Here is a 15,254-nt window from a genome sequence, read left to right on the forward strand (position 1 = left end):
TATGGCGCACTGACCTCTACATCGCCAAGGCCAGATGCCAACTCTCCGACACCTCCTCCTACCGCCCCCTTGATCATGACCCCACCCCTGAGCACCAAACCATCATCTCCCAAACCATCCACAACCTCATCACCTCAGGTGACCTCCCACCCACGGCCTCCAACCTCATCGTTCCCCAACCTCGCACTGCCCGCTTCTATCTCCTTCCCAAAATCCACAAACCTGAATGCCTGGTCAACCCATTGTCTCCGCCTGCTCCTGCCCCTCCGAACTGATCTCCAACTATCTGGACTCCATTTTCTCCCCCTTGGCCCAGGAGCTCCCTACCGATGGCCGTGACACCACCCACGCCCTCCACCTCCTCCAGAACTTCCAATTCCCCGGTCCCCAACACCTCATCTTTACCATGGATGTCCAGTCCTTCTACACCTGCATTCCCCATGCAGATGGCCTAAAGGCCCTCCGCTTCTTCCTGTCCCGCAGGTCTGACCAGTCCCCCTTCTCTGACACCCTCATCCACTTAGCGGAACTCGTCCTCACCCTCAACAACTTCTCTTTCAATTCCTCCCACTTCCTACAGACAAAGGGGTTGGCCATGGGTACCTGCATGGGCCCAAGCTACGCCTGCCTCTTTGTAGGTTACATGGAACAATCCCTCTTCCGTACCTACACCGGCCCTAAACCCCACCTCTTCCTCCGTTACATTGATGACTGTATCGGCGCCGCCTTGTGCTCCCACGAGGAGCTCGAACAGTTCATCCACTTCACCAACACTTTCCACCCCAACCTTAAGTTTACCTGGACCATCTCTAACACCTCTCTCCCCTTCCTGGACCGCTCTGTCTCCATATCGGGCAACCACCTAGAAACCGATATCCATTTCAAGCCCACCGACTCCCACAGCTACATAGAATACTCCTCCTCCCACCCACCTTCCTGCAAAAATGCTATCCCCTATTCCCAATTCCTTCACCTCTGCCACATCTGCTCCCAGGATGAGGCATTCCACTCCCGTACATCTCAGTTGTCCTCATTTTTCAAGGACCGTAACTTCCGCCCCTCAGTGGTCGAGAACGCCCTCAACCGTGTCTCCCACATCTCCCGCAACTCATCCCTCACACCCCGTCCACGCAATAAGAACCAAAAAAGAATCCCCCTCAACCTCACGTACCACTCCACCAACCTCCGGATCCAACGCATCATCCTCCGACACTTCCGCCATCTGCAATCCGACCCCACCACCAAAGACATCTTACCGTCCCCATCCTTATCTGCTTTCCGGAGGGACCACTCTCTCCGTGACTCCCTTGTCCGCTCCACACTCCCCTCCAGCTCCACCACACCCGGCACTTTTCCCTGCAACCGCAGGAAGTGCTACACCTGTCCCTATACCTCCTCCCTCATCCCCATCCCAGGCCCCAAGAAGACTTTCCACATCAAGCAAATGTTCACCTGCACATCTGCCGATGTGGTATACTGCATCTGCTGTACCCGGTGTGGGGCTACCTCTGCATCGGGGAAACCAAGCGGAGGCTCGGGGACTGCTTTGCAGAACACCTACGCTCAGTTCGCAATAAACAACTGCACCTCCCAGTCGCGAACCATTTCAACTCCCTCTCCCATTCTTCAGACGACATGTCCATCCTGGGCCTCCTGCAGTGCCACGACGATGCCACCTGAAGGTTGCAGGAACAGCAACTCATATTCCGCTTGGGAACCCTGCAGCCCAATGGTATCAATGTGGATTTCACAAGCTTCAAAATCTCCCCTCCCCCTACCTCATCCCAAAACCAGTCCAGCTTGTCCCTGCCTCCCTAACCTGTTCTTCCTCCCACCTATCCCCTCCTCCCACCTCAAGCCGCACCCCCACTTCCTACCGACTAACCTCATCCCGCCCCCTTGACCTGTCTGTCCTCTTTGGACTGACCTATCCCCTCCCTAACTCCCCACCTACAGTCACCTTTACTGGCCCCATCCCCGCCTCTTTGACCTGTTTGTTTCCTCTCCACCTATCCTCTCCTCTATCCATCTTCTGTCCGCCTCCCACTCTCTCCCTATTTATTTCAGAACCCCCTTCCCCTCCCCCTTTTCTGATGAAGGGTCTAGGCCCGGAACGTCAGCCTTTCTGCTCCTATGATGCTGCTTTGCCTGCTGTGTTCATCCAGCCTTGCACCTTGTTGTGTCGTTGGACTGTTTCTGTGCTGTACAGTTCTAGGCTGCATGATAAGTAAATATTCAAGGATACACATCCTAACAAAAGACCAGGTAGAGATGGGCTGGAATGGGGATGCTATATTGTCAGTAATGAAGGAAATTAAGTCAACAGAACGAAGTGATATGAAGCCAGAAGGCTCTAGGGAAAAATAGAGTTGCAAAACCACAAAAGTAAAATGTCCCTAATGAGACTTTGGTACAGGCCTCCTAGCAGTGTTCAGGATATGGGAATAAATCAGGAGACAGAAAAGACATTCAAGAAAACACTGTTACAAAAATCATATGGAACATTACAATGCAGGTGGATTGGTAAAATCAGAATTGAAGCAGATCTCAAGAAATTTGTGAAAAATCTGCAAGGTGTCTTTTAGGAGCAGCTTGTGATACAGCCCACTAAGGACAGGGCAATTCCAGATTGATTAGAGAGCTTAAGGTGAAAGAACTGGGTTGCCCCCTTCCCCTACCTTCCTTGGTACCACAGGTGAATGAGCAATCTCAGTTGACATATCATCCAATCCTGCCTAGCCCCTGTATTCTTCCCTGTCTGTCTGGGCCACACCCAGGTTTATCAGGCAAACCATGCCTGTGGTCTCGGATAGAGCTAGAGTCAGCTTTAAATCTGCTCCCAACAGGGGCTGTGCTCTACCCTCTGTTACCCTTCGCTGCAGACTACCTGAAATGCTGCCTGATGACCCTTAGCTTCTAGTCCTGCACTTTTACTTGCTTCCTGAAATGGCTATTTTCTCATTCAGTGCTCGCTCCCTACTCTTGGCTTCTGTGACCTGACACCAGAGGTAATCTGTTTCAGAGATAGTAGGAACTGCAGATGCTGGAGAATCTGAGATAACAAGATGTAGAGCTGGATGAACACAGCAGGCCAAGCAGCATCAGAGGAGCAGGAAAGCTGACGTTTCAGGCCTATTAGCTCTACAACTTGTTACCACAGGTAATCTAGCTTGATTCTGAATCTTTCCTCTGCATACCACCTCTCTTGTCTCTTGCTGTATGTCTGCATTCAGCATTTCTCTTGCCCTGACCTAGCTGGAGCCTTTGCCTGCCTCCGTTAACTCTGCCTCCAGTCCCTTAAATTCTTATCTGGACTTGTCACTGAAGACAGAAGAGCCAGATTGCCTTCTTTATGGAGCACTTATGCTCCTTGCTGTCAGTCCGCTGGGCTGCTGCCTCCCCTAGACGCTCAGCTCGCAAGAGATCCAGGACCCTTTCCTTGGATGTATTTACGTTTAATCACATAGGAGGTAGATCCTGTCTTCCATCAGAGACTTTGCTTCTGAAATATCTCTACAACATCACATTCTTTCTGCCAGTATCCTACCGCTGTCGCCATTCTGTAGGGTTTCCGTTTGCAATCAGTTATTTTCTGATTTTTAAGTGGTTCAAATCGTCCCCAGATCCCTAGTTTTAGTCAATGGACTTATTTAGGGAAATGTGAAATGAAGAAAGCAGTAGTTAAGTGTTATAGGGCAAAAAAATCTCTGTGTTTATTAAAATTACAAGAGGTAAGTATTATACAAGTAATATAAGTAAATACAATAAACAGGGAAATTTACACAGTCAATTACACACAGGACAGCAGTACAATTAAATACACTGCTTGCTAAATTAAACACTGTTAGAACCTAAAAACAACAGTTTTAATTATATAAACTTTAATCAGGCTTCCTACCCTTCGGGTCCAATGCATTATCACCATCCACCATCCCCTCCCTACTAGCTAGGTCGAAACTTTGGGGTCTCACCTCTGGGGAAAACATGGTTTTAAAGTCTGTCCAGTTGCTGAGGTTCTGGCCTTTGATTCTTTTGGTTTTTAGAACAGACCTGCATATGGAGGCTCTTGTTCAGATAGCGCTTGGTTGGCCCCTGCCTCTTGGATGTCTTTGTTGCAATGGTGCTCGTGGGTTTGACTTCCTGATTCAGCTTCTCTTTTCTTGGTTCCAAAGCTGCTTGTTGGAAATGGAAGCTTGGGGAAGCTGTTTGTGCAGAAGCTTGATTTTGAAAAAAAAAGCTGTTCCCCCAGGTGAGTTCGGGCTGATAGAGGTACAGACTGTGTACCCCATTATCTCTCTTCAAATCTGTGTTGTCCATTCTGTTTCTGGTGTTTCTTCTGAAGTCAGTTGGTTTCCTGATCATTCAGAATCTGTGTGAATGGATTTCAATAGAAATTGAACGTCAGGTAACTCTGTGAATGGATTTTGATTGAAGTTAAATATCTGGTGTCTCCATGATTGGATTTCAATTGAAACTGAATGTACGGTGTCTCTATAGGCTCCAAACTGTCTGTACTGGGTAGCCCAGGATGTAAAAGCTATCATCAGCCAGAGTCTTGTTAGTGTCTGTTGATTAGTCTTTTACAGTGGTAGAGCAACTTGGAATTCCAGGCTGAACAATAGTCTCAGACTGAAATCCCCATTCTGCTGGCTCTGTTGTCTTTTTCCTGCAGTCCCAGTCCAGATCCCATCCAACAAAACAGGGTTTCCAAACAATTCCATCTCACATTTAATTGCTTTAAGATTACTTTATTTCACACCTTCAATAACTTAGTGGGCGGCACTGTGGCTCAGTGATTAGCACTGCTACCTCAAAATGCCAGGACACGGGTTCGATTCCACCCTCGGGTAACTGACTGTGTGGAGTTTGCACATTCTCCCCGTGTCTGCATGGGTTTCCTCCGGGTGCTCTGGTTTCCTCCCACAGTCTGAAGATGTGCAGGCCAGGTGGATTGGCCATGCAAAATTGGCCATTGTGACCAGGCATGTGTACATTAGGTGGGGTATAGGAGGATGGGTCTGAGTGGGATGCTGTGAGGTTCGGTGTGAACTTGTTGGACCGAAGGGCCTGTTTCCACACTGTAGGGATTCTATGATGATGATCTATGAATCTAGATTGCCCTTTAAAATAAAGGCTACCCTGATATGAAAGGGAACCAGTTAATGCAGCAGAGATAGTAGGAACTGCCGATGCTGGAGAATCTGAGATAACAAGGTGTAGAGCTAGATGAACACAGCAGGCCTTCTGAAGAAGAGTCCAGACCCGAAACGTCAGCTTTCCTGCTCCTCTGATGCTGCTTGGCCTGCTGTGTTCATCCAGCTCTACACCTTGTTATCTCAGTTACTGCAGCAGCTGCATGTTGTAAACCTGGAGTGAATGCTGGCAATGGAGTTTATGAATAAAAGCTCCAGAAGTTAAATTTGTATTATTTAGTGTGGCTTCATAAACAGAATTATGCTTTACCAATTTACTAGAAGTCTTTGAAGAGGTGATAAGCAGATAGAAAAAACAGAAAAGAGTGCATGCATGTAATATATTTAAAAAAGATACCTGAAACCAAGTTATCAAAAAGGTATGAGCCCATGGTTTGAAGGTAGAATATTGGCATGAAAATGAACAACGTAAATCAGAGAGTTGAGGTAAGGAAGGAATTTTCAGGATGGCAACCTGTAATTAGTGGAATTTCAAAGGGATCAATGTTGGGGCAACAATTATTTACAATGTATATTTATGACATGGGGAAGATACTGAATGACTTAAGCCAAATTTGCAGATGACACAAAAAAGGCAAATGGTGAAGATGACACAGAATCTGCAGAAGAATATAGACAGGTTAACTGAGTACGCAAAAACATAGTAGATCGAATGTAATATAAGGAAATATGAGGTTTTACACTTTGACAGGAAGAAGAGAAGAAATGAATATTATATAAATTGAGGAAGACTGCAGAAATCTACAGATATTCAGCAGGACAGAGAATGAGAATAGTGGTAGAAGTCTATTTGTGTGACTGGAGGCCTGTGTCTAAGAATTGGTGCTATGTCCCTTATTCATGTTTATATGTGTATAAACAGCGTGGATAAGAATATGGGAAGATGATGAGTAAGTTTGTGATGACATGAAGCTTCACCAGGTAGTTAGCAGTGAGGAGGAAGCTCTCGAGTTGCAGTTAAGTTAAAAAAATTGGCCAGTGGGTGGGTTAGTGGCAGATGATTTGCTTGGAAGAAGTAACAAGATAAGGGAGTATTCAATGAATGGTAGGATAGCAGGAAGTTCAGAGAAGAGAGAGATTGTGGGTTTTGTAGAATTCTGGTTTGCAATCAGTAATTTGTTAATTGTTAGATGGTTCTAATCACCCCCATCCCTGGTTCTGACACTGACTTAACTTAGGAATGTGAAAAAAAGAAGGCAGTAGACAGGTGTTTAAGGGCAAAAGAATCTGTGTTTGTTAAGTACAAAAAAAGTTGATCGATTGATTGATTTATTATTCACTGAAGTACAGTGAAAAGCTTTGTTAATGAGCAGTACAGACAGATCATAGTAAACAAGATGTACAGATCAAAACAACTTAGACAGAGGTACAGGTTACATTGCACAGGGCATGAACTAGGTGAGATCAACGTTTGCAAAATCAATCATTATTTGAGGCTAGAGAGTGTATTCATCAACCTAATAATGGCTGGGAAGAAGCTGTTCCTGAACCTGCTCGCGTGTGTGTTCATGCTTCTGTGTCTTCTGCCTAATGGAAGAGGGTGTAGGAGGTCATTACCAGGATGCGATGGATCTTTGATGTTAGCTGCCTTTCCGCAGCCGCGAGCCATGTAAGTAGAGTCCATAGATGGAAGGTTGGCTTCCGAGATGCTCTGGTCTATGCGCACCACCTTCTGCAGTTTCTACAGTGCTGGGCAGAGCAGTTGCCGTACCAGGCCGTGAAGCACTTGGACAGTATGTCCTCAATGGTGCATCTATAGAAGTTGGTGAGGGACCTTACGGACATGTCAAATTTCCTGAGCTGCCTGAGGAAGATGAGGCATTGTTGTGCCTTCTTGACCATTGCATCTATGTGGGCAGTGTAGGACAGCTTGTCGGTTATTGTCACTCTAAGGAACTTGGTGCTGTCCACCCTCTCAACCTCAGTTCTATTGATTTAGATGGAGTATGTTCTCCTTTTTTTCTGAAGTCAATGATCTTTAGTTCTTTAGTTTTTCTGACATTGAGAGAGAGGTTGTTTTCATAGCACCGCAGAACCAGGCCCTCTATGTCTCTTCTGTATTTTGACCTGTTGTTAGATATCCGTTCCTCTAATATACACCAATAAAGACAAATGTAATAAGCAATGAAATTGACACAATTAACTACACAGAGGGCAGTAATTAAATACACTGTTAAATTAAACACAGAATAAGCACTATTAGAAGCTAAACAGTGGTTTTAATCCAGAATCTTTAATCAGACCTCCTAATCTTGTGTTCCTGCACTGTCATCACCCGTATTACCGTCCCTGCTAGCTAGGTTGGAAAGTTTGGGGTCTTGAGAGTGTCAGCTCACCATGGAGGAAAATACAATTTTAAACATGTCCAGTTGCTGAGGTTCTTGCTGTCATTTCAATTGGCTTGGAAGCTCTTGTTTGGATAATGCTTGGCTGACTTTTCCCTCTCGGATGTCCCTTGTTGCAATGATGCTCTTGGTTTGTCTTCCTGATTCAGCTTCTCTGTTTGGACTCTGTGGTTCTTGTTTCTGAAGCATGTTGGGGCTGAGCCTGTGGGGAAGCTGTTTTTGCAGGAGCTTGTTGTTGAAGAGGCACCCCTGTCCCAGATCAGGGCTAGCAGTTATACAGTCTATGTGTTCCGTCATCTCCACTCACATCTCTCACATCTCTATTATCCATTATGTTTCTGGTGTTCACTTTGAGGTCAGTTGGCCTCCTAATAATTAAGAGAATGTGTAAATGTAATGTATTTGAAATTGAATATCCTATATCTGTTAACGTTCCATAGCATCTGCTGCCAGGTAAAAGTTAGTTTCAGTTGAGAGCGTTAGGTTTGATTAATTGTTCTCTTAGAGTTGAGGTGAGTATTGGAATTCCATGGCAGCCAACTCTGTGTCTGTGTATTTTCCCAGAGCTCAGCCCAGCTGCTGCTTTTAAAAATTTTTGAAAAGTCCAGGGTATTGGTCCAATACTTCAGAAAATGGAATTTTTGCTGAATCTTTCAGGTGCTTGCCTGAAGGTGGCAGGACAGGTTATAGGGTAGTTAAGAAGGAATATGGGACACTTGCCTTCATGAGTTGTGGCATAGATTATAACAGCAGAAATGTTGACGCTGTACAAAACTTTTCTTAGATCACAGCTGGAATACCATGTGCAGTTCTGGACACCATACTTTAGGAAGGATGTGATTGTTCTGCCTGAAGTCCAGAGGAGATTCACCAGGATGCTACCTGTGAAGAGAGGCTGGATAGGCTTTGGTTGTTTTCTTTGGAGCAGTGAAGGTTGAGAGGGGACATTATAGAGATGTATTAAATCATGAAGGGCATGGACAGGGTGGATAGAAAACAGCTGTTCTTAGCTATGAAGACAGTTAGGAGGGTTGTCATCATTTTGAGGTGAACGGCAAGAGGTTTAGAGAAGTTTGAAGAAACACTTTTTCACTCAAAGGATGGTGGGGTTGCGAAATGCACTACCAGAAAATAGGAGAGGCGGGAAACATCATAACCTTTAAAATGTATGTGGCTAAGGATATGAAATATTATTACGTCCAAAGCTATCCAAAGTGCTGGAAAGTGGGATTAGCATATATGGTCAGAGCATTATCTTGTTACAATTTGCATGCATTTGGAAAAACAGCCTCAGGCTTCAACATTTTATCAATAATATTCTCCCTGCTTCTAATTTCTGCGGCCATCATCTCCAAATACATCACACTTTAATTTTTCACCTATTCACTATCCTGCATCTCTACTGTCTCATTTCTTTTGATTCTTAAAACTTCCTTTCAGTTGAACTCTTCACCACTGATTAGTTTAAATGTATATGTAGCTATAGCAAGCATGGACTTCAAGGACTTACTTTCGATAGGATCTCAAATTGGAGACTGGTCAAGAAGGTCTTGGGGTGCAATGCAGTTTAGTAAAATGAATTCAAAATTGGTTTAGTTGCAGGAAATAGATAATTATGATCAAGTATTGTCTTTGTGACTGGAAGTCTGTGTCCGATAACCTACAGCAGTTCAGTGAGGATCTCTCTGAACATTGATTATCTAATCATAAATGTAAGAATTTTGGTAAGTAATTTTGCAGATGACGTATATTTTGATGGTGTGCCAAGTAACAAGGAGGAAAACCTTACATTACTGGACAATTTAGACAGGTTGGCCAGATGGAAAGAACAATGGTAAATGGAATTTAAAAAGTGTGAGATGATCCATTTTAGAATACTTAAAAGGCAAGGGAGCTAATGATAAATGGTAGGACCTAGAAAGTACAAAGATTCAAAAGGTTGTTGGTATGCATATCCAGACATGCTATGAGATTTACAAGATAGTAGCATTTATAAATAAAAATATTTTATACAGGAGCAGAGATGTTATAATGGAGCTATATGGAATGTTAGTTAGACCGCAGCTGGAGAAGGATTTGATTGCACTGAGGCGGTTGCAGAGGAGATTCACCAGGAGGTTGATTGGGATGGAGCAATTCAGCTCTGAATAGAAGCTGAATAAGTTCAGTTTTTTTCCCTAGGCAGAGAAGGCTGAGGTATCAGATTGAGATGTATAAATTTAAGGGGGCAACACAGGTTAGTTAGGAAAAATCATTTGTACTTAATAAATAGCCAGAGCACATAGATTTAAAGATATTTTGAGGGGATTTTAAGGAAGAAATTTTCACCCAGTAGATAATGGGAATCTGAAACTCTTTGAAAGAGTGGTAAGATAGAAACCCTCAAAACACTTAACAAAGTCAGAAATCACACATCACCAGGTTAAAAGTCAGACGTTGTGAGTAAAGTGTGGACAGCCGAATAACAAGTGAAGAGATGATCTTTAATCCAATTAAATGAGGCAGAGAGATAATTATAAAAAATTAGAAATAAGCTGGTGCTGGAAACAAACCAAACAGGTGGAGTAACATCAGAGATAGTAGGAACTGCCGATGCTGGAGTCTGAGATACAAGGTGTAGAGCTGGATGAACACAGCAGGCCAGGCAGCAGCAGAGGAGCAGGAAAGCTGACATTTCTGGTCTGGACCCTTCTTCAGAAATTCAGAAATAACATGATAGCTATAAGAATCACCTCTTTTTAAGAGGCACTTTATTCAAACCATCTGACACTTTTGATTACCAGCAGAAACTTACTATTCAGCACACCGCTCATGCCACTTGTATGATCTTTTGATCTCTCTGCCCGTTGATCTCTCTGCCTATAAATTCTGTGCATGTGTGATTTCTTTACTTCACTTGACAAAGGGGCAGCGTTCAAAAAGCTTGTGATTTCAAATAAACCTGTTGGACTATAACCTGGTTTCGTGTGACTTGTGTTTATATCCACTCCAGTCCAATACCAGCACCTCCACAATATTTAACAACTATTTAATTAAATCACTTGAAACACCAGAGTACACAAGGCTATAGATAAAATGTCACAGAATTCCTTACAGTGTGTAAACAAGCCATTCAGACTAACAAGTCCACAGTGACCCTCTGAAGAGCATCATGTCCAGGCTCAAACTCCACCCAAGTCTGTAACTCTGCATTTCCCATGGCTAATTCACTTAACCTGCATATCCCTGGACGCTATGGACAAATTAGCATGCCTAATGGACCTAGCCTGCACATCTTTGGACTGTGGGAGGAAACCAGAGCCCCCGGAAGAAACCCACGCAGACATGGGGAGAATGTGCAAACTCCACACAGACAATTGCCCAAGGGTGGAATTGAGCCCAGGTCCCTGACCCTGTGAGGTAGCCATGATAATCACTGAGCCACAGTCAGAAAATGAAATTAGAATAAAGACGTGTTTAATGACCAGCAAAGAACAATGGCTAAGGGTGTCTTCCCTCCAGATCTCTAAAGCTCAATGCTATAACTCATAGGGTAGATACAGCACATGTTATTAAAAAAAACTTATCCCTCACTCTATGGCTTATAACACCTATAGCTCAAATGGAATAGAGATTTGGTATTGAATTAAACTTTTTTATATTATTCCCTATGCTGTTATTCCAGTCTCTCATAAGATGAAACATCTTTTCAGTATCCAAACGTCTAAACTGCCTCATTAACTTAGATGTTTCAGTAAGATGACATTACCTTTTTATGTCAATGGATAGAACCACAAACTGCCCGAATTTTCCTCATCAGTAATCCCTTCATTCCATAAAACAGCAATTATTAAAATTTAATTATTAAAGTTTTCAGAAATGATCACTATATGTAATATTTCAGCTGTAGTACAGCTGCTAAAGCTTACAATTACTCACTAAATAGCATAGAATAGAATAGATCATAGAATCCCTACAGTGTGGAAGCAGGCCATTCAGCCCATCAAGTCCAAACAAACCCTCTGAAGAGCATTCTCCCCAGACATACCCGCTACCCTAAACACTATGGGACAATTTAGCATGGCTAATTCACTCTAAACTGTACATCTTTGGACTGTGGGAGGAAACTGGAGCATCTGGAGGAAACTCACACAAACATGGAGAGAATGTGCAAACTCCACACAGACAGTCGCCCGAGGGTGGTATCAAACCTGCTTCCCCGGCACTGAGAGGCAGCAATGCTAACTGGTAAGCCACTGTCCTGCCGTATGACTTACATTCATTTTCCATTCATTGAGTTATGGAGTCATAAAATTCAGCACCATTTGGTCCATCAAGTCAGCGGTGACCTAGCTACACAAATCCCATTTTTAAACTTGGACCATAAACTTTAATCTCTGATCAAATCTTACCTCTCTGGTGGCTGATGGGCTTGGCTTAGTTCAGGACACCTGGTTGGCTTGTATGTGTTGGACAGAAGGGTCCGATTCCACTGTAAATTGAGATTAATTTTCCTCTTCAGAAGTTTCTCCAATCTTTTCCTTGCAAATGTTTCGAAATGCACTGGTCTGTAAATTCCTGGACTATCTCCACCCAACTTTCTTGAAAAGTTGAAATGCATTCGTTGTCCTCCAGTTTTCTGGCAATTAGCCCTGACCTGGTAGGAATTAGAGCCCTTGTAATTCTTTCTCTAGTGTCTTACTGCAACCTGGCAAACATCTCATATGAACTTGAGAATTTATTTACTTTTAAGCCTGCCAAAATCTCCAATATCTCCTCACTCCCTCGGCACTAGAATGTGCAATAGGAGAGCTGTAAGAGAGATGGGAGAAATACATTATTGATAATGAAACTACCTCTGCTGTAATGAGGGAGGATCTCCTAGATGGCTCTTCAAATTATATCATCTGGGTATAGCTTAGATACAAAAGAGTGCAATGACTTTGTTGGGATTATACCACAGGCCTCACAACAGTCAGAGGGAGATAGAGGAGCAGATATGTCAGGAAATCACAGACACATGCAAGAAGAATAGCGTTATAGTTGTACAGCATTTTAACTTTGCTACATTAACTGAGATTGCCTTACTATTAGAGGATTAGACAGCATGGAATTGTTAAAATGTATCCACAGAGCCTTGAGTTGATGGCTCTGTTACAGATGGGCAGTGCTAGTTCAAATCCTAGGGTTTGAAGCCAGCCAGATGTTTGAACTTTTAGCAGGTGAATATTTTGGGGATAGTGGCTGTAATTTTCTAAATTACAGTCATTATGGAAAGGGAAAAGAATAGTGTGGAAGTTAACTGTCTAAATTGGGGGAAGACCAATTTCACTATCATCTGACAGAATTTGGCAAACAGACTGGGAGCTGTTACTTGCAGATAAGTTTGTGTTTGGAAAATGCAGTTACGTAAAAGAGTGAGCGTCAAAGGCAGCAAGTTTCAGGGGACCCTGGATGTTGAGGGATATTAAGAGTTGATAAAGGAAAAGAAGGAAACATATGCCATGTATAGAGAATTAAAAGCCGGGGAGACCCTTCAAGAGTGTAGGGATTTGTTTAAAAAAAAAGATTAGGAGGACAAAGAGGGGCCATAAAGTTTCTATGACAGATAGGATTAAGAAAATATCCCAGACATTTCGTATGTATGTTGAGAGCAAGAGGATTACCAGGGAAAGAGTGAGTGAGTTCTTAAATGAATGTTTCTCATTTGTATTCACAGAGGAGAAAGACAATATAAATAGGCATTTCAGCTGGACGGGTGGTGTTTTAGACCACATTAAGATTAATAAGGAGAACTTTATACTTGTTTTAACAGGCATAATGTTGCCTAAATCACCAGTGTCTGATGTGATATATGACAGGCTATTATGCGAGGCAAGTAGAGATACTTTGCTAGCCACATGTTAAGTGTCAAACAGGCTTGCTAATGTGGTTCCTTTGTTTAAGAAGGGCAGCCTGGCTAGACAATTAATTAGACACCTGTTAGGCTGACGTCAATAGTAGGGAAGTTATTGGAAAAAACTCTGAAGGACAGGATTTATTAACACTTGGTAAAACTGTGTTGATCAAGGACAGTCAATATGGATTTGTTACAGGGAGATCCTGTCTGACTAATTCAAAAGGTGACTAAATACATTCATGAGATCAGTGCAGTTGATGTGATTTACAAGAATTTCAGTAAGGCTTTTGACAAGTGCCCATATGGACCTTTTGGAAGGCTGGTCAGAAGGGTTCGAGCCCATGGGATCTGAGGCAAGTTCGCAAACTGCATTCAAAATTGGCTTATAAATAGTGGGTAAAAGATGATTTTGGAGGTTTTTGTGATTAGAAGCTTGTGACCAGCATAGTTTGTCATGTATCTTAACATCTTGGAGGGGCTAAACAGTCTTTCATTTGGTCGGGAGATTTCTATCAATGTGTAACACTGGGCTACAAAATGGGTGTCTTCATAATGGGCCTATAGTAGTGGTGGAGAGAAGTTTGTCCCTACATACCACTTGGTACAAAATTAATGAGAACAGGCTTGCTCACTGCATAATGCTGGCATATAGTATTAGCCGGGTGAGGCATGCCTTTTTTTAAGGCCAGCGTCCTTATTGGAGAAGACAGGTCTGACTTTGTATAAGAGGAGGTTACAGAGCTGCTGAAGAGAAGTCTGTCACTATATAACACATGGATGCAGTTTTCTTGGGGACAGACCTGTAAGTACACTACACAGGAATGCATTATTGGTAGACATTGGTCTGTCTCTCTGTAACACTATGGTACATTACAGATAGGGTCAGTCTGCCTCTGTATATTGTGCTACCATACTTGTGGGGACAGGTCTTTCAATGTACAACACTTGTGTACAGTACTGGTGCGTTAAGTTCTGTCACTGTATAACACAGTCGCACGTTACTGCTGGGCACAGATCTGTCACTGTATGCCACTGATGTAAAGTACTGGTGATAGGCAGAACAGTATGACATTGACATACAGTATGGCTAGAACTGGGTCTGTCCTTTACAATATTGTAATAAATTATTTGCTTGGATAGAATTCTCAATGTATGCCACAGCTAAATAGTATTGGTTGAGAGAGCTGTATAACACTGTACAACACTGAAGCACAGAAGTGTTGAGGAAAGGTCTCTCACTGCGTAAAACTAGGTTACAGTACTGGAGGGGCAGAATTGTGTCTGTGTAACATTTGTGTACATACTGTTGGGGCTAGGTCTTTCAACTTATGATGCTGAGGTAAAGTTCTAAAGGGACAGAATTGTTGCTGTGCAACCCTCCAAACAATACTGGTGGTCACATCTGTAACTGTAGAGCAGTGGGTTCCATACTAGTGGGGTCAGGTCTAACTTTGGTTAAAAACAGTCTGTGGCACTGGTGGGAACGGATCTGATTAGGGTAGTGGTATAGTACTGGTGGGATTGGCCTGTGACAGTATCGCACTGTGGTGAGGTAATGGTGGATTTAATTAATCACTGTATGAAACTGTGATACAGTACTGGTGGGGCAGAACAGTCACTGTCACACTGGGGCAGATGACTGATGGGAACAGGTCTGTCACTGTACAACGCTGATGTAAACTACTGTTGTAGACAGAAATGTCACTGTACAATGCTGATGTAAACTACTGTTGTAGTCAAAAATGTCACTGTACAATGCTGATGTAAACTACTGTTGTAGACGGAAATGTCACTGTACAACGCTGATGTAAACTACTG

General features: G+C 43.2%; 1 protein-coding gene across 1 annotated transcript in view; it reads right to left on the minus strand.

The window, feature by feature from the left end:
- Positions 1-15,254, minus strand: part of LOC109926334 (aryl hydrocarbon receptor-like) — a 76,778-nt gene that overhangs the window by 34,531 nt on the left and 26,993 nt on the right. The window contains exon 4 of the mRNA XM_048618866.1: positions 4,051-4,202. Coding sequence (XP_048474823.1) covers positions 4,051-4,202 — 152 coding nt within the window. The remainder of the gene's footprint in view (positions 1-4,050; positions 4,203-15,254) is intronic.

The sequence above is a fragment of the Rhincodon typus genome, chromosome 41 (genome assembly GCF_021869965.1).
Source record: "Rhincodon typus isolate 14 chromosome 41, sRhiTyp1.1, whole genome shotgun sequence".
Taxonomy (NCBI): Eukaryota; Metazoa; Chordata; class Chondrichthyes; order Orectolobiformes; family Rhincodontidae; genus Rhincodon; species Rhincodon typus.